General features: G+C 35.6%; 1 protein-coding gene across 12 annotated transcripts in view; it reads left to right on the top strand.

Moving 5' to 3' along the window:
• KCNMA1 (potassium calcium-activated channel subfamily M alpha 1) overlaps positions 1-18,246 on the top strand; it is a 520,079-nt gene that overhangs the window by 230,954 nt on the left and 270,879 nt on the right. For all 12 annotated transcript variants that reach the window (XM_050898974.1, XM_050898968.1, XM_050898969.1 and 9 more), the window contains one exon: positions 10,602-10,663. In XM_050898974.1, coding sequence (XP_050754931.1) covers positions 10,602-10,663 — 62 coding nt within the window. The remainder of the gene's footprint in view (positions 1-10,601; positions 10,664-18,246) is intronic.

Here is an 18,246-nt window from a genome sequence, read left to right as displayed (position 1 = left end):
TTGCAGAATCAGGCCTAAATTCTCAGAAGGTCCACGTTTGCAACTTTATTCATTCCTGAGAGCACTTGCTAGTGTTTTTTTACCCCAAACCCTTATCTCCAGAAATATATTTCTGATTTCAACATTTAGAAGACACAGCATTTTCTTTACCCTATTATGATATTATTCTTTTCTGGCATTTTTACCACCATTCTTTGGTTTCCATCTTGTTTTTTTTCTTGACAGTTTCTTAGATGTTTTCTTATGTTGTTCAGTTAACAAATTGCTGATGGGAACTGGTGAGGAGTACAGTATATTGAAGTAAAGAGAAGAGCAATGAAATTAGTTTGCTTGGGTTTTGGTTTTTTTGTTTGTTTGTTTTAAACAAATACCAATTGAGAAATAGAAAATTGCTTAATTTAAAAAGACAGCATTTGCCAGTTTTTTTTTTTTACAGTTTATTAATTTATAGTTCCATATTGTAATATTCCAGATACAGGGATGGGTTAACTGTTGGCAAATAATTACTTTTTACTGGTATAGACCTTATATGGTTTCTTCTTTGTTTCAGGTTATTAATTTCCCTGATGTTGAACTATTGTAGTTAAATTATTTTCTAAATTAATTATACAGGTTCTGGTTATGATTTTGGGTCAATAACTTGTCTCTTTTATTCTTTCTGTAAGTTAGTGCACTTTGTGCTTTTCAAGATGTTCCATGCACAGATGGAGATTTTTTCGTGTAGGCACTATACCAGAAAGTGCAAGAGTCTTTGCTTGCTTCTTTATCTCATTTACCTTGATCACTTTCTTTATCCATAGGTGGGATGAGGTATTATTAGAACAAAGAGTTCCATCTGAAGTTATTTGGTTCCAGTGCTTCATCTGGAGATAAAAAGCCTTCTGTCACAACTGGAACACAGGAACACAGAAACAAACAAAAAAATTAATTACCATATACTGCATTTCACAACGTGACACAATAAGCAGAGGCTTTCCCCAGGCCTCGCGTGGGGGATGGGACTGCGAATAGGGAGTCCCATAATAATAATCATTATGAGTGCTACTCTCCTGCTGTGTTGTATATGGTAGGGGGACCATGCTCTAGAGCTGGGTTCTTTTGCCTTTGCGCAGTTTTGCAGTTGAGCTTGTTTGCTTTTCAGTTAGCACGATTTGATTGTTTGACAGGTCAGTCACTCATTTCTGTAAAATGGCATTCTAGTAGGCTCGCTGATGGCCCTTATCTACAGTCAGACTATGAGGAACTTGAAAATGAGAACAATGACAACTGGAAGAATAGTTTGTAGATAACTGTTACCAGCATAACTCTTTTGCTCAGTCTGACTTTAGAGCCAGTCATGCATCCATTGGAAATCAGCGTGAGTTACACTTTTACCAATATACAAAAAGTGAATTTTATTTTTGTTGACCTTAATGGGAGGTGATTTGAATGACTGCTAGGTAATCAGGAGGAAGGGCTGTTTACGTTGGAGGGAAAGAGAAAAAAAAAATGCACACACACATATTTACATACATATAATGTTATGTATTTAGCTCTAGGAAATGGTACATTGTGATAGAAAGTACTGCTATTTTTTTGACTAAAGAAATTAAATACTGAATTGGAAAAGTTGCATACACTTTAGTTGTTCATATTGTCAGGCACTTTCCCAGCAAACCTAATTAACTTCAAGCTACAGAGCACCATTAACAGATGGGACTTTTTGTCTTGTATTTTTTCACTAATTAGAAAATCTCAGTCTTTTCAAATTTATGGATGGAACAGAAATTTTCATTTTATTGTCAATATGTCAGTGGAAAGTTGAGAAAAAATCACTTTGTATAAAGAAAGAAAAATAAAGCTGAAATATTAACATATATTAGAAGCATGTACAGAACAGGACATAGCAAAGATATTTCCTTTTTTAAAATTCTTCCTCAAATGAGATTGAGAATGTGTGTGGAAAACAAAAGTGCATTAAGATACTAATTTTCTTTGGTTTGTTTCCTGCTTTGATTTTTCATGTGCTTGAGTCTGATGTCTACTCTAGTGATTCCTGAATTTTGATCAAGAAAGTTGAATCTTTTATTGGAGAGAGAATAAAATGCAGCTGATAGCAGACAGGCTGAATTTGCTAATTCTGTGTGGTTCTGTTCAGAGGTGTCACATATTCTACTCCCAGTGACCTGTTACCTTAATTACTTATTACAGTTATGAATAGTTAGGCAAGCTCGCAGTGATTCAGGCCTTTACCATGCATCTTACCTGTACCTTTCAGATAATACTCAAATTACTGTTCTGATGCATAAGTTCAATATGTGGGAACTGAATATGTGGCTAATTTTTCTTTTTTTGGTAACTCTTCTGTATCTGCTGTATCTGTTTTCTCTCCCAGCAATTTTGTTTCTCTACTTCTTATCACTATTATGCAAGTCTGTAAAAAGAGATGCCTTAAATATGAACTGTATTTTTAAAGATATACTTACAATAAATACATAATTTTAGTTTCAGTAATAAATTAAAACCCTACTATACAGGGTAGTGGCTTAATGGGACCAAAAATGTAATTCCAGAAAGATAAACAAGAAGTTTATCTTAGAAAGTGATATTGACACCTTTCTATTTAAATAAAACCTTTTAATAAATAAAGTCCCTTTGCTCTCATAGATAGTGCTGACACTTTTACATAGTGTCCTACTTCGGCTTTTTATTATTCCTGTGGCAGCAGTAGAGGTCTCAGCTGTGCTAGATCCATTGCAAACACCTGTAATGAAAGACAGCTGTTGCCCTAATGAGTTGACATGCAGTATCCTTGCCAAATGAAAGCAAGAGGGAGAATCAGAAGCCTGGAGAGGTCAAGTGATATGCTTTAGGTCACACACCACATGAGTGGCAGAACTAGGGATAATAACCAAGTCTTCTGGTTGCTCATGATCATCATCCAGAGCTCATGCTGACCTACTTTACAGCTGCCTTTTATTTTTAACATGAAATCCTTGCTATGAATTTTCCTAGAGAAGTTCGCTGAGACCTTACTGCCTAATGGTTCACCAAATAATCATTTCTCACTCCCCTTCACCTCCTCTTTTGGGTAAACTTTGACTTTTCTTGGTGAATGGTAAGTCTATATGAGCTTTGCCAAAGGGGAAAATTTATATAGTGAAGAATCTCATAAAGCTGCCAAAGTTTTCAGTGCTCTTTTTAATGCATGTTGGTGACTAATTTAGTTATTGTAGAGTTTAATAGCTAATTAACTTTTTAGTTAACTCCTTGTTGTGTAATAAAGGTAAACAAAATCAAAAAGCAGAAAATGTAATTGAAAGGAAACAGCTTGCATGCAAACATTTTCAAGTCTGGGTTTCTGAGAAGTTTTTAATGTGGCTATCAAAGTTGCAAAGTTTGGATTTAGTACTTTAATTGCTTCAGGCTCAAAACTAAGAGTTAGTAAAGGCTCTTCAGAGTTGTGTGCTCTTGAACCTTTCTGACTTCCCTGAAAGATGGGGTTGCTCACTGTCTAGCTTGGAGGTGCTTAGTTCCTTCTAGAGTTGGATGTTAAATCCTAGCTGACATTCAAAGCATGGAAGAAATAGTAGAAATGTGGGGTTTTGGTGTTTTGTTTTTTGGTGTTTCCCCCCCCCCCACACACCACCTGCCTCTCCTGCATGCAAAATGGCAGGATCAATAAGTCACCAAGACAGATTTACTAGCTAGTACACTACCCAGCAGACACATCCCTTAAGATTCATAGCTGTTAGCATGTATCCTGTCGTCAACAGCAGGTGCTAACTGTAGAATTTGCACTTTGCCTGTACTCGCATGAGAACCAATGCATATATCACTGCTTCTTCATAGTATTATATTCCATCAAGCATGGCTCTTATACAGGGAGTATATTAACTGCAAAATCTGTTTCCCTATGTTTGTGAATAAAAGGTAAATGACAGGAAATTTCCCAGTTTCTTAGAATCCTTGTTTGAACTTTTCATTTATTATTTATTGCCGGTAGGAACAAGATGGAATCTTATTTTGTCTTTTCGTTATTTTATCACTTTATCTTTCTCCCCCTATTCACCCACTTCAGCCCTCATTTGCTTGCATTTCCTGGTTTGCTCTTGTAAGATGGCTCATGAGTACTGGCGCATGGTTAGATAGTTTTCTTTAAAGAGAAGCTGGCATTGTACATAGTTGTTCTGGAAGATATTAAGAGAGCATTTCATCAATAAGAAGTATGAACTTGCAAACCTGAATGAGGTAGAATGACCTTCTAAGAGCCCCTGGGAATTCATGACCTCGTAGAGTAGATGGTGGATATTTTGTACTTTTGCCTTCGTCACTTTAGTTATTTATACATTGGCCTGGGAGGGACCAGGTGAAGAAGCAGAGGCAGGAGAACTGGAGACAGGGCAATGTATTTAAGCCCAGAGAAAAGTCAGTGTACAGCTCCACCCAGAGCATGATACTAGGTCCTGCTGATGGATTTTAGAGATCCTCACTCCTGCTTTACTCCTGGGTATCAGGATATAGTGGAAAAAAAAAAAATTTCTAAACAGAAATTTACCATTGTTTGCTATAAAAATATATATAACATTTTATTTGTCTTGACAAATCACAAAATCCTGAAGACCATTTTGTTCGATGAACTAATACGAATTGTGTAATTTAACATCATGCAGCTGCTTTAGTTCACTGTGATATGTCCAAAGGTAATATTAATAAAAACGTCTTACTGAAGTAAGTGCTACCAAAAAAAATTAGTAGAGAACACTGATTTTTAGAGCAAGAATCCATGTTGCGTTACAGTAGATAGCACTTATTTCATTTGTATTTATAGTAACCTAAGAGATATTAATTGCTCAGCTGTTTATATCAGCTGCAGTGCATAATTTCTTACCACTTATGGCTTTGCCTACATGGAATGCTTTCTGAATTTTGTTGTTTGCATATAGGATATCAGTTAATGAGACATCAATTAAGTAAGCCATTTTGGCTCTTCTGTGGTCTAGACTTGCTCAAGTCTTACTTTTGTTAAACTGCAAAAGTAGGATGCACAGATGCTGGTGCATATCCTAGAGTCTGCAAATTAATGCTGGGATTGCCAAGCAAGGATTAAGTAATTCCTACTTCTGAAATGTAACTTGCAGCTGGTGTGTCCTTAGAAATGCAGGTTTTCGTTCCTAACAAATCCAGACAAGTAAATTCTGTTTGTCTATAAAAGAAATACAATTTATTTCCATTTTTATGGTTAAATGAAGTTTGTTTTTTATACTTAAAGTATGTAAATTTTCATTCAAATTAGGTTGAAACCTCAGGCTATTGACATCTTACTAATGCAAACTTTAGTGTTCCAAAATTAGTGGATCCTTGAGGATGTAGCTTTATGGTCATAAAAAATAATCTGTATTCTCCTTAAGTAATTTGAAATATAAAAGCTAGTAGAGCTTTATTTTAAAGCATCATATGAAAAAGCTGAGTAGCTCATTAACAGAATTTACTGTGTGGATGCAGAAATTAAAATTCAGTGAAATTCTAAAAATATTAATAATGAACAACTTAATAGATTCTAAGCTGTACAGTAGGCTTAGGGTTGAAAAATTTAACCTTAGAATAATAAGAGTTTCAAACAGACATTTCTGAAGAACAATACACAACAGAGTGTCATCAGATAACAAAATAAGGACTCTCTGGTGCTCTGAAGTGTTAGGGGTTACAGGATTCCTGAAAGTTTTTTCTTTTCACTGTGTACTTCTTATTTTAATACTTAATGTTGAGAGGAATATAACAATAGACAACTACTCCTTTTTTATTTCCTGCTTTACCTGTTGAGCTCTATGTTATTTTGTATTAATGGTGTTTGGATAGTTCAATATTGTATAAGCAAGAATTTGCCTTTGAAACTTCAATGAATTCTGTTTCGTGTTCTACAGAACATTCAGAGGTACAGGGTAACGAGAGATTGAAGTTCCTGCTCTTGAGTCCTTACATTACTCATTGTTGTGGATGTATTAATTGTAGCCTTCCTCTCTAATGTGAACAACCTTTCCATTTTCTCGTGTTTCTTCAGTACCGCCAGGACATTAGCTCAATGCAGTTGTAGGGGAAACAGTGCCACCCGTTGGATTACCCCATCATCCTTTTGTTATAGGCCTGGTCCTGGAAGGTGTGCTGATCCCCTTTACGGTTATCATGGCTTAATTCAGATGGTATTTTCTCAATGCCTGTACTTTCCCTGAAGTTTTATTATGTTGCTACACCCTTATTAAAATTTCCAGGTTTTTTGTTGGTTGGTTGTTTTTTTTTCTTTTTTTCTTTTCTGTCCTTAATGTGGATGCATAAAGTTTGACTGCAGTTTGACTGCAACAGAGCAGTCAAAGCTCTTCTGTAGCATCTTGCTAGCAGTGGAGAGCAAAACATTTTTACAGTTTTCTTTAGGTGAATTTTATCTGCAGTTTCTCTGACTCCTGCTTCAAAAAGGCATGGTACACTTTTGTTTAACTCTGTGGCTGGATATTTTTTTTAGGAAAGATTTAAGGATATGCAGCAATTATTCCATGTTTTTCCCCCTTTTTCCTTTAATCAGATTGGTATTTATTTTTAACTTGATACTAAGTGCTTAGTCAATGTAGCTGCTAGCATATGACTTTACATTTCTCTATCTTAAACAAACAGTAAGTTATTATAAATTAAAAGATTCTTTCCTTCCAGACAGAGAGAAGTTATAATAGATATGTAGCAATTGCAATGTTGTGCCAAATGCATTGGAATAATAAATAGAGCAAGCAAGCTTCTCCCCATGGCCTGGTTAACAAAAAAGGCAATAACTCGCATACATGCTTTTTTCCTCCATTAGATTCTAGTTGCTGTGAGTTTGGGATATCAGTCTGTCTATGTTCCTACGTCTCTTCAAGCATAGTAAGTTCCCCAAAATAGGTGTTATCTCCCATGACAATCTATGAAAGACTCTAATCTGAATCTAGACCTGAACTCAATGATTGTCTCCCTGGGTCTGAATAACTGGGTTGCATTCAGCTTCTTTAGATGGGAATACAGCAAAAAACTTACATCTGAGACTCTATGAAATGTGTTTATATAGCATGGAAGGGTATTAATTTTCTTTTTTTTTAAATTTTAATATAACTCTAACCTGATCGGTTCAGGCCCTTCTTTTTCCACACACTTGATATATTCAAGTTCAGCTCAATATCTCTGTGGCTTAGCAAAGGAAAAACATGTTTCTCTGCCAACAGGATAAAAGTGGGGTTTAAGATTCCATTCTCTTCTGATGCCCTTTCTGTGATTTTTTTGGGGACGTTATGAATTGTAATGTTAGGTATGTGTTTTGGGGCAACAGAAGAGAAAACAAGCCTTCGTTTAAAATCAGTTATATATTACAGAAGGGGAATGGTGTAGTTTTGCATACATATCTCACTGTTTGGTGTAGCATGGGAATCTAGAGCTTCTTGCAAAATTTAGATATTTGCGTTTTAGTGGCAGTTATATGAATTGTCATAGAACATTTAAATTCCTTAAGTGTCTTGGACGATCTTACTCAGAATCTATATAACATTATTTAAGCAGCACAGTGATGATTATTAAGGGATTGGATATAACTAAAATGCAAGGCTGGTATACGGTTATGCTGGTTTTGTTCTAGAGGACTCCTTTGGCTAGTAGGCAATGACTGAATGTTGTGACCTAAGACTTGCTATGTGAAATGGAAAGTAAAAGTCCAGCTTTACTTGTGTACTTTGCAAAACTTGAAAGAATGAGAAGTGTCATAGAGTCCCAAACAGATTACAAGTTTAGTTTCTCAAACTTCATTTTCAGCATTAAATGGTCATTTCTGCATTCTTCAGCTCAAAACTCCTGCTATAGGGTGAATCTGTTTCGATTTTGGGGTTTTTTTGGGTTGGTTTTTTTTGGTGGTTGGTTGGTTGAGTTGTTTGCTTTGGTTTTGGTTTTTGGTTTTGGGGTTTTTTTGTTTGTTTGTTTGTTTGTTTTAAAGGAGATACCTGTATTTAATAGTGGTTTTGATGGTGCTGTTAGTATAAAAATGATTCCACAGAATGTAGGCTAACACATCACCATTAATACTTGACTTTAAACCATGTAAGATTGAATAGCTGTGTTTAAAATTGGTTTGGGTCAAATCAAAACTTTCACCAAAAATGTAAGCACTGTATTCCCAGAATTCTCAGCACCTTGGTTAACTCTGTTTTCAAAAAAATATATAAAGACTTCCCTTGAAATGTACTGATATTAAATAATTCTAGAGCTAGATAATGGAGCAGATATGATTCAGATCCAAACTGTGATTGTGTGTGGCTTGGAATACTGCAAGGGGTGGGGCAGGGTGTGCACAATTTGATTCCCAGTAACTTAATTCAGAGCAAAACAAGCCTTGGGATCACTGCTAATCATAATTCGAGGTATATTGCCAGATGACAATCCACAAGTTCTGTTCACCACATTAGTTTCTTATGAGATGGTGAGACTCTTATCAGTCGATATGGATTTAATAGCTTATTTCACCTTGTCACACCTGTACATATTTGATCAATGATGTAGTTTGATGAAAGAAGATTCAAACTCTAGATGTTAACATTATGTTAGACTTGGGTAGTAAAAATGTTATTTGAAGTTTCATGCTTCAGTCCTTGAGTTTGACTGACAGATCTCACTGATTTGGGTGATAATGCATCAGATAAGACAACAGGTACTCGTACTCAGGTAAAATACTCTTTCTCAGACATTCACAAAGCAAAAAGTTATGGTCAGCAAGATCTAAAAGGAATGAAAAATTGATTTAAACTTTCAGTGGAATAGAATTTTTTTGACAAGTTGTAGTGATTATGTAATATTAAGAAATTAATGAGTTTCTTTCTTTTATTGGAAAATATGTGCATATTTGATTTTGGCCCTGCAGAGCTCCAGAGTTTGATTATATAATTATAATTATACCTTGCTTCAGATACTGCCATTACAGCATTGAGTGATAGCTGAGAGTAGACAAACTTCTGCATTGTTGTTTCAGTAAGTCTACTTAGAATTAACACATTGCATGTTCCCTTGTATTGCTTGCACTATGACTATCAGGCTCTGTCCTAATATGGCAGCTTCAGAAAAAGGTCTGAAGCCTGTATTGAATGAAGAAATTTTTGTTTCAGTGCTCATCTGTTGCTTAAACAGTTGAGACTGCCAACAAAAGTAGCAATAGTGGTGGTAGTATGCATTAGTTATGATATTCATACAGATTAATAAAACTGCTCAGTCGGAACTGAAATAAACCACTGGTTTATTTCACAGATGCAGTTGTTTAGATAGTGTCTTAAATTTTAGCCACTTCTGACCTAAGATGATGTATTTTAACTGGCAGTTTGAGGAGCTGCATGTCCCCTTAGTTAGTACCCTGGTTTACTCAATCCTGAGCGATCAATTCTCTGGGTTTATTTTAAGGGACGTTGCTTCTAAGCAGTACTTGAGACATGCCTGCCAGAAGACTAAGGGACACTTTGTTTTGATTTTGTAGACCAGCAGATCAGATGAGTTGCAGGAAACATAATTTTCCATCTGTTTCCCATCCTCAGTGCAGCAGACAGGAATCTTTTCTGATTTCTTCCAAAAGAATTGCATTCTAAGATACAAAAAATAGCTTATTGGGTTCATGTTTTCAGATTCCAAATTACCCAGTGGATGGCATTGTTCAAGAGACAGAAACCTAGAGAAAGGATATTGGAAATCTAAGTCACAATGGGTACACAAACTATTGTGTACTTCATGATTCCTCAAGCCAAAATTTGAGTGCAGAAATTTCAGTTTTGCTGTCCTGTGTAGATGCAGACCTGCTTTGCGTAGGATTGTGTTGGCTTTATGTTCAGAAAAAAGAAATTAGAGACAGACAGAGATGTCATGACTCCAGCTTCTGCTGCACTAGCCAGAAAAGCAAGTTCTACCTTGTTAATAAGGGCTGGATGCTAGACCTAACAAAATGATTTCACTCAAAAACTTCAACAGATTTAAAGGGGGGAAAACGTTGGGACTACAGGGTGCCTGGGGTATGTATTTGTTGTACCAGGACATGCTGCATCAAGCTATTGTTTTAACCTGTTTGAAAGTTAACTATAGTCTCAGTGGACAGGAGTGCAGAGTAAATATGTATATTTACATAGCCTTACACTTACCCTGTGGATTTCACAACCATGTATATAAATGGAAATTCAGTCTGATTTGTCATCATTCTTGGTTTACCTACCAATGAGCAGGAACTTACTGCAGTCCTGAAGGTCTGATAAAGCTATAGTGTGATTTGAATGCCATGCAGTAGGATTGCATGCCATTTTAAATGAAAGAATTATAGTTTATCAGAAGTTAGGATCTGGGACCTAATTATATACTGGGTTTCCCTGAGCTAGGATTCAACTTGTTTGTGTGTCTCTTTCAATGCAAGAAAGCATTCTATGATAATATATGGTGTTTGAAATTCAGGTAGGAGTAGCTTTCTAAAGAAAATGACAGCTGAAATAAAAAATACTAGTTTATGATTTATTTTCCTTGTCTTTTTTTGTGTGTAAAAGAATAAATGTTTCACTTTAACACTGTTAAATAATGACTCTTTTCTTTTGTAGGTTGTCTTAGTCTTCGCTCTTAGTATTGGTGCTCTTGTAATATACTTCATAGATTCGTCAAAGTGAGTATTCTAGTACATTTTCCTTTCCCTCCTTTCCTGCAGCAATTATACATCTATAAAATGCTCCATTCATCTACTTCAAATCAGTGCTTGGTCTCATCGCCTGAGTGTGGAGAACTTTGTAATAGTGCATGGTCTACCAAAATAATGCAAGAATGGGAAAAAGATCTTATATAAACTAGATTGAACACAGTCACATTGGATCTGTAGAATGAATAGAGAGGAAAAACTACTTTTGTGTGTTGAGATTATACATACTGTTGCAAAATCATAGTTTTTATGTTCATTGGACATATGTAGAATCTTTCAAATTCAAGACTAGGATAAGAAATACAGGGGAAGAACATTTGCCAAAAAACTACAGTTGGCAGGAGAAAAAAAGTGTCTTAGGAGACCGACAGGAACAGTTCTGAAAAACTCTGAATGAATTAGTATGAGCATTATATCTTGCATATCTGTTCAGATTTCCAGCTCCTGGGTTTGATAGATTTCTCCCAAGGTGAGCCAGTAAAAATCTGCAAAGCGTTTCAATATTTTTTTAGATTTACACCAACATTATCATATAGTGTTGTAGTTTTGGCCAGGCAATAGAGAGTTTCATCCTGACCTTTTGAGGTGTGTGATGGTTTGATACAAACCAGTGTAACTAGGAATATCCTCTCTTTGATATCATTCATACCCCACCCTTCTTTTCATATCAAGCTGGGCACTGTCAGTGGTGTAACACACAAATTGGTAGCCTAACACAGAAGAAACCAATAAAAAGGGACTTAATAGAATATTATTCTGTTGAATCCAATTACTTTGGGAGGATGATATTCTGAAGTATCAATAGCATTTTAAATACATATTTAAATATTCTACGTATTTGCTGCTTTTCTCCAAACTAGTTTTAGGCTTGCCATTACTGCAATGATTAAGGTAGTATGCTGGAGTCACTCTGTGTAAGCCAGCCTAGCTGTCTGTAATGGCAGTGGTTATGTTCCAAAACAATCCTTGTGTGACTCAGAAAATCAGATATTTCACTGTTGACATCTGTACATACTGATGTTTAGGTAGGTGGTAGCATCAGCAAAAGGCATTCTTAAATACATGGAAGTCAGTTCTATATTGTGTGAGTTTCAAGCCGTACCTTTGTAGCCTAGATGTGTCAAGCATAACACAAATAACTAAGGTAGAGATTTTCTTCGTGGAGAGGAGCCAAATGGTAGGAAAACTCAAGTTCTATCTTGAGCTTCCTTGAAGTGAGGACAATAATTTTTCCTTCTTAACATTGCGGTGAGTGTTCTCATTAATTCTAGCAAATTTTTGTTTAACATGTCACCAATGAAGCACATAAGGTGGTGCTTTTCTGAAAATCTTTTTAAAAACTTTTTAAAGCACAATGGTAAAGCTTCTGGGCGCCCAACCTATCCAGGTCAAAAGTGTCAAATAGGATAAAACCTGTTTCCACTTACGTTTCAATTTCAGACCAACCAAATACAGCTATTTGTCGGGGCAATTGTCTTTTGTTAAAGTAATGGATTATGTAGCAATTTTTAGGCACTGTGTTCTAGAAGCCTTTGTTTTATTGTTTTCCTCAAGGAGAGCAAAACTGACAACATGGGGTATTTCTCTGGGGTGCTTAAGCTTTCTGTGGGCCACCTAATCCATGTGCTGCTACCAGCTTATTCGCTGTTCTGTCAATGGGGATAGAAAAGTGTTTTAACTGTAGGTTTCTCTGGGTTTTCAGCCAACATTTAACTCCTGACTGCAGTTTAAATTCAGCAACCTGAAGTTAATGTACTCTACTTGCACACTTTTCCTTTGTTTTCTCCTCCTTCGCTCTTACCCTACTTTCTTCCCATAGATACATCTTTGTCTTTTTTTTTTTTTTTTTTTTTTTTGGTAAATACTCATTAGTAGTTTAATTCAGGTAAGAAACTCCCCAGATATATCCCTGAAGTGAAAAATTCTTCTTTATTCTGTATTAGCAGCTGACCTGACACCCATTCCAGCAATGTAGAATCAAATGTAGTGATATATCAGTCTATTTAAGATCCCCAAGTGCATGATCAGTAAAAGTAATTCCTTTTAGAATTTGGTCAAGCAGGAAATAATGAAGGTAGGGTGAGAGGAAGGCTTGTGATATCCTCAACAAAACAACTGGAACAATGGAGACTATGGCTTGGCCAGGAGCGGTGAAGACAAACAGGATGTGGTGCTCACACCAGACAGTGACATATACCATTGTGTGCTTTCCCTTGACAATGCGTTCTATAGCTGTTGTATTCTGCCTGTTCCATGGACACTTAGCTGTCATTTGATCTTACGTGACAAAAATCATGTCTTCGATCCAAAGCTGAAGAGTACTAGTATAAGCATTTGTCTAAAAGAAAATGCCAGTGATCTATTCATTTAAGACTCTTAATCTGCCAGTAGATTTGCAGATGCAATGGCAGGTATGTCCACAAAGGAATCCTACATGACTTCATACATAAAGGGCATCAAGAAAGGTGGGAATAACACTACCACTTTCTTAGATAGTGAAGGAAGGGGAAAAAGTGGAAAGACCACTGCGTTTTGTCAGGCAAGGGTGTGTGTTATGATTAATTCTAGTGGAAGACACTGAGGAAGTCAATAAGGCTCATACTGAAGATACTACCCATTGTTCCCTCTGATGGTATAGGGAAGGTGACTGGAGGCAAAATGAATGCTGTCAGAGCTGTGAGAGGAGGGTAAACTAAGAGCATTTCTATGCTACTCAGTTCATCACTCTAACAGACACTCTCCCAGACTAGTACCACGTGAAATGGTATGTCCAGTGCAATGCTATTTGGAGAGATCTGAGGTCAGAAAATAGTGCAGCTTCATCAACATAGTATCCTCCATACCAGTTAGTCCTACATCTTAGCAGAGCCAATTAAGCAGTTTTGTGTTGCTATACAATATGTCTGTACTAATTCTGGTTCTGGCAAGAACTTAGGGATCTCTGCACTATACCCCGTTAAAAAATGCAGGCACAGTTGTGATCCAATACATCTGCTTTAATCTGAATTGACTTTTCTTAGTAAGAAGCAATACTTAACTCACCTTTTAGGAAACGTTCTAGACAAAATCACAAAAATAATTATTCTTGGTGGAAAGAATGAAGGTTATTAATTTTGAAAACTATAGGGATTATTCCAGTACCCTTCATGAAGATTATTCTGTTGTTTATTCAATGCTTCTACTTTTTACAAACCACCAGCTTGAATCGTTGTCTCTGAGCACCACAAGATGTATGTAGAATATTTTTCTTTAAAGTGAATATGTACACTTTCAGTGATGCATGGTAGCAACTAATGGAAGATTTCAGTCCTTAAACTGAGAATTTATTTAGCAGAGAAGTGACTATCTTGGCATCCCTGTCAATTAAATCCAGTCACATCCTGGTAGGAAATGTTTCACTTATTACTAAGGACTAGACGCTTTCCTTCCTTTATTTGTAGAATCTCAGTCATAAAATACTGTTTTCTTGGACAATGGTATTTTTCAATACTGGAAATAGCAGTTGGACGTGAAACATTTGCCAAAGAGATATTATAAATATCACTTGCATAATTATTTTCCTTTTTAGGTAACAAATAACCAAATAATTACATTTTTATTTTTAGAGATTTGTTCACTTTAATGTCTGTCTTCCATTTTTAGTTTGAATAAAAGCAGAACATTCAAGGAAGTGGTCATAAGCAGTTACTTAGAAGAATTTTGATTAAGAAAGTGATCTACTTTAGTACAGAATAGCATCATATATCCTAATGATTGTTCTTTTCCAGTTCATGTTTCCTTTACAATTCATAATTAAATTTTTCATCATTTAATTTTTCATCATTTAATTTTTCAAGGTAAGGAAATAATGGAATTATCCTTCATTCTTAAGAGGAAAATCTGACTGGATGTGCACTTTTTAGATGGTTCTCTAGAGTTTGCTGAACGTGCTGCAGTAGAATAGAAAGCTTGATATCTGCCAATACTTTTTCATTTTCCATGCTTTTTTATAAGTAGTTTTGACAACATTCCTCCTTCCTGTGTCCGCTTCTGTTTATTTTTCTGTATGTAAAAGGTGTTTTAACAAATACATATAGAAGTACTTCTCTGAGTTTTATTTACATCAGCATTAAAGATGAATTGCCTATTTTAATTTCCCTTTGTCATCCTGACCTCTGCGTATCATACTGAATTAGTGACTTGAATAGAGTAGAGAGTAACGTTTGCTTGCCGTGATCACCTTTAGGCGTGGTGGGTAAAAGCACTAGCAGAGAACTCAATTTCCCACTAAACTGGTAACTCAGGGCTCGTGTTTTCTATTTCTTGTAATGGTAGTAGCATGGAAACTGTTTATGATGTGACTATCCTTTTCTACTCTGGTTCTGTTTTCTCTTCTGGGGTGCAATACAATGTAATATGCAACCATAGATAAAAGCAGGTCTTTTCAGGCACAGAAGTTTAATTTTTTTGCCAAAGAGCTTGCTTTCTAATGACCAGTTATTACTGTCCCGTCTCTTGAAGTTTACCTCGTTTACTGGAGTCCCTTCACTAAAAACTGATGTCAGTGTAGAAATAATAGAGCCCATCAATGGCAAGGTGAAAACGTAAAAACTCTCACAACTTGCTTTATATGTTCTACTCACATGTGCTTTTCAGATTAGTTTTTTGGAGTTGTTTGTATTTTCAGAGGCACCAGTGTAGTCATTCCTAAATAGCTAATTTTTTCCAATACTGTGTCACATATTGTACTTGATTAGAATTGTACATAAAAGTCCATCTGGCAATGAGTGTAAAACAGCTGGATCTAAGAATAACAGTGGCACCGTGAATAGGAAGATTTATACAAATATACACCCAGACATATAGGTTCGTGCTGAGCCCTGAGCTTGTTCTCAACTGTTGTGTTCTTAATCAGACAGTTTTATTTCTTTATATATGTGGAAACTAAAAAAATTAAACTTATAGACAACTCTACTTTTTTATGTTCTATATATCTTTGTGTATCTGAGAAGATTTCAGAAGTACTTGCTCCCTTTGCATACTGATTGTATAAAATCCCATTTCTCTAGATCTGATATCCAGGGAACCTGAATACTGCCCAAATGTAAAACTACCAAGTTTGTCTTAAGTATATCATAAGGAAAATGCCCTTATTCTGATTCTTAGCTTGATTTCTAAACTAATTTTTTAAAATGAGCTTTGTGCTTTTTGCAAATGTGTCTATTCTAGACTTTCCTTAAAGCTTTCCAAGTTTCTAAAACTACCTGAAAATACCCTACATGTCCTCCTCATCTCCATACCCCTTTCATCAGTGCTATGATAGGAGAGAGAGCACAAAGATGTACTTTTAGCGACCACTAACTAAGGTTTGATTGATACTGATCATGCTCTACTCTGGGAGTGCAAGAGCGAGCCTGGCCCATTTGGGATTGCATTAATTGTGAATTAATCCCTGAAGAGTATGGGATAATGCAATTTAAAACACAGTTTTAATTGATCAGATTTAATTATCTTTACAGCTCCGTTCTAGGATATAGTTTATTGAGGTAGTGTTCTTTGAGAATGAACCACAAAGTTAATTTCGAACAAAAATCAAATAATCTTATAAGAAAAAAGAAAACTTCTTTAATTGTTAAGCTACTTTGCCATGTCTGCAGCTTAACTGCTGATGTTCTGACTAGTGCATCATTATCCATTCTTTTGTCCGGCTTTTATTAAATATATATATAAAAAGTATCCACATACATATTTGACTGCATAAAAATGCACCCTCACTTAATGACACATTAATTGTATTCTTGTGTTCTGTTGTATATGTGGATGACTTTTAGAAAGGAATGTCATTCCCTCCTGGAATACAGTTTTCTTGAGCTTCATCTGTTTCCTGTGGTGCCTTTCAGTTCAGTTTTTTGGCCTTGTCTTTATTATTTAAAGCGAAGCAAGTCTTTGCTACCTACTTGCTTAGTAGCAGTATTAACTGGAAACACAGATGTCAGAGATGCTATACTAGAAATTGCTTAACGAAGCAATGCAAAATGAAAAGTCTGGTTTCTTGTTTTGGAGGATTCACACTGTTTTTTGCCATTGTATGGGAATAGATTAGGAAGGACGCATTGGAAATAGATATTCTATTTGAGGAATTTCCTGTGTGACAGCACAAGGAGAAAAGTGTCATTAGCAAGTTCTCTTGGAACGTTTTACTACCAAAATATTTTTTTTTTTCCTAAGTGACACTTTATTTCAAGTCCTTATGAACTCTGTTGTTCTGTGGCAATATGTGAGGATAAATTGTGATTGTGTAACATGTTTGGCTTTGCTGCTTGTTTGCTACTGCTGCCATTTTGTCTTGTGAAAGACATTTGATTTAGCGCGGCAAAATGTTCTATAGAAATACTACAAGCCTGATGAGGATTATGTATTTAAATCTGTTACAGATACAGACTGTCACTGCCCAAGAGAAGTCACATCTTTCTCATTTGTTTAGGCTGTGTTACCCCTTTTACAGATATGTCTGAGGTATGAAGTTTAACTGAGTAGTTCAATAAGTCTGTGTAAACACCAAAAATCAAGTATTTTTAGATACCAATCTCATATTTTCATTACAAATCAGTCAGCTTTTCTACATCACCTGGACTAATCTGCTAGAACATTTTGATGACTCTTTCTCAGTTTCATGGCCCTTAGGGGAAAAAGCAATTGAAATTTCAATTGTAAATCAAACAATTCAATGCTGCTACATCTGAATTTTGAGTGAATCCCAGTGGCCTGATGTATAAAAAAAATTAAGATGTCTAAGATGATCAGAAATACAGTTCTTGGAGAAAGTTCAGTGTTTTGATCTTTGATTTTTGTTATTTCACAAAATACTCTGATACAGGTTACAGTTTGATTAATTTTTTTAAGTGTTGTGAATGTATTTTTCTTTTACATTTATATGTCTTGCAGTTTTAAAAGAATGCTCTTTGCTGCTCCGGTAAAGTTTTAGAGCTATGCTGTATCATTTTGCTGAGGACATCCCTTGCAGTTCAGGCTCCTATGTTCTTAAGTATTGCATTTACCAGTATTTTGAGGGCATGCAGATTCTACATAGCGTTTCAGTCTTCATATTTGAGGAATTAAGTAAGTAGGGCTTAAATAACACTAAGGTTTGTATCAGCCCTTCCTACTTACAGTGAAATTTACTCCATGCAAAAATATTTTAATTATGTTTATAAAACTCTTCTTTGTCTTACCACACTCATTAACCCACACGAAGTGGCCATTGGAGCATTCCTTCATACTTTAAGTACGCATTAGAATTAATGTATATACATTTTTTCATGATGCATGCGTAGAGATGAAGAAGCTGTGTTTGAATTCTGGGATTTGGTTCAAGGAAATGTTGTTAGATGAAATTTACCATTGCCCAAATTGCTAAAATTACAATGGTCTGTATCTTGGCAAGTAGATTAAAACAGTATTATTCCCTCCATAATGAGAATTCTTGGGAAATAATACAGACAGTCTCATACAAACTGTCCAAATCCCCCATGGTACCCTGCAGCCAATCTCCTTGTCAACTTTGATTTTTTTTT

This window comes from Gymnogyps californianus, chromosome 6, assembly GCF_018139145.2.
Source record: "Gymnogyps californianus isolate 813 chromosome 6, ASM1813914v2, whole genome shotgun sequence".
Taxonomy (NCBI): Eukaryota; Metazoa; Chordata; class Aves; order Accipitriformes; family Cathartidae; genus Gymnogyps; species Gymnogyps californianus.
This window is presented reverse-complemented; position numbering and strand designations above follow the sequence as displayed.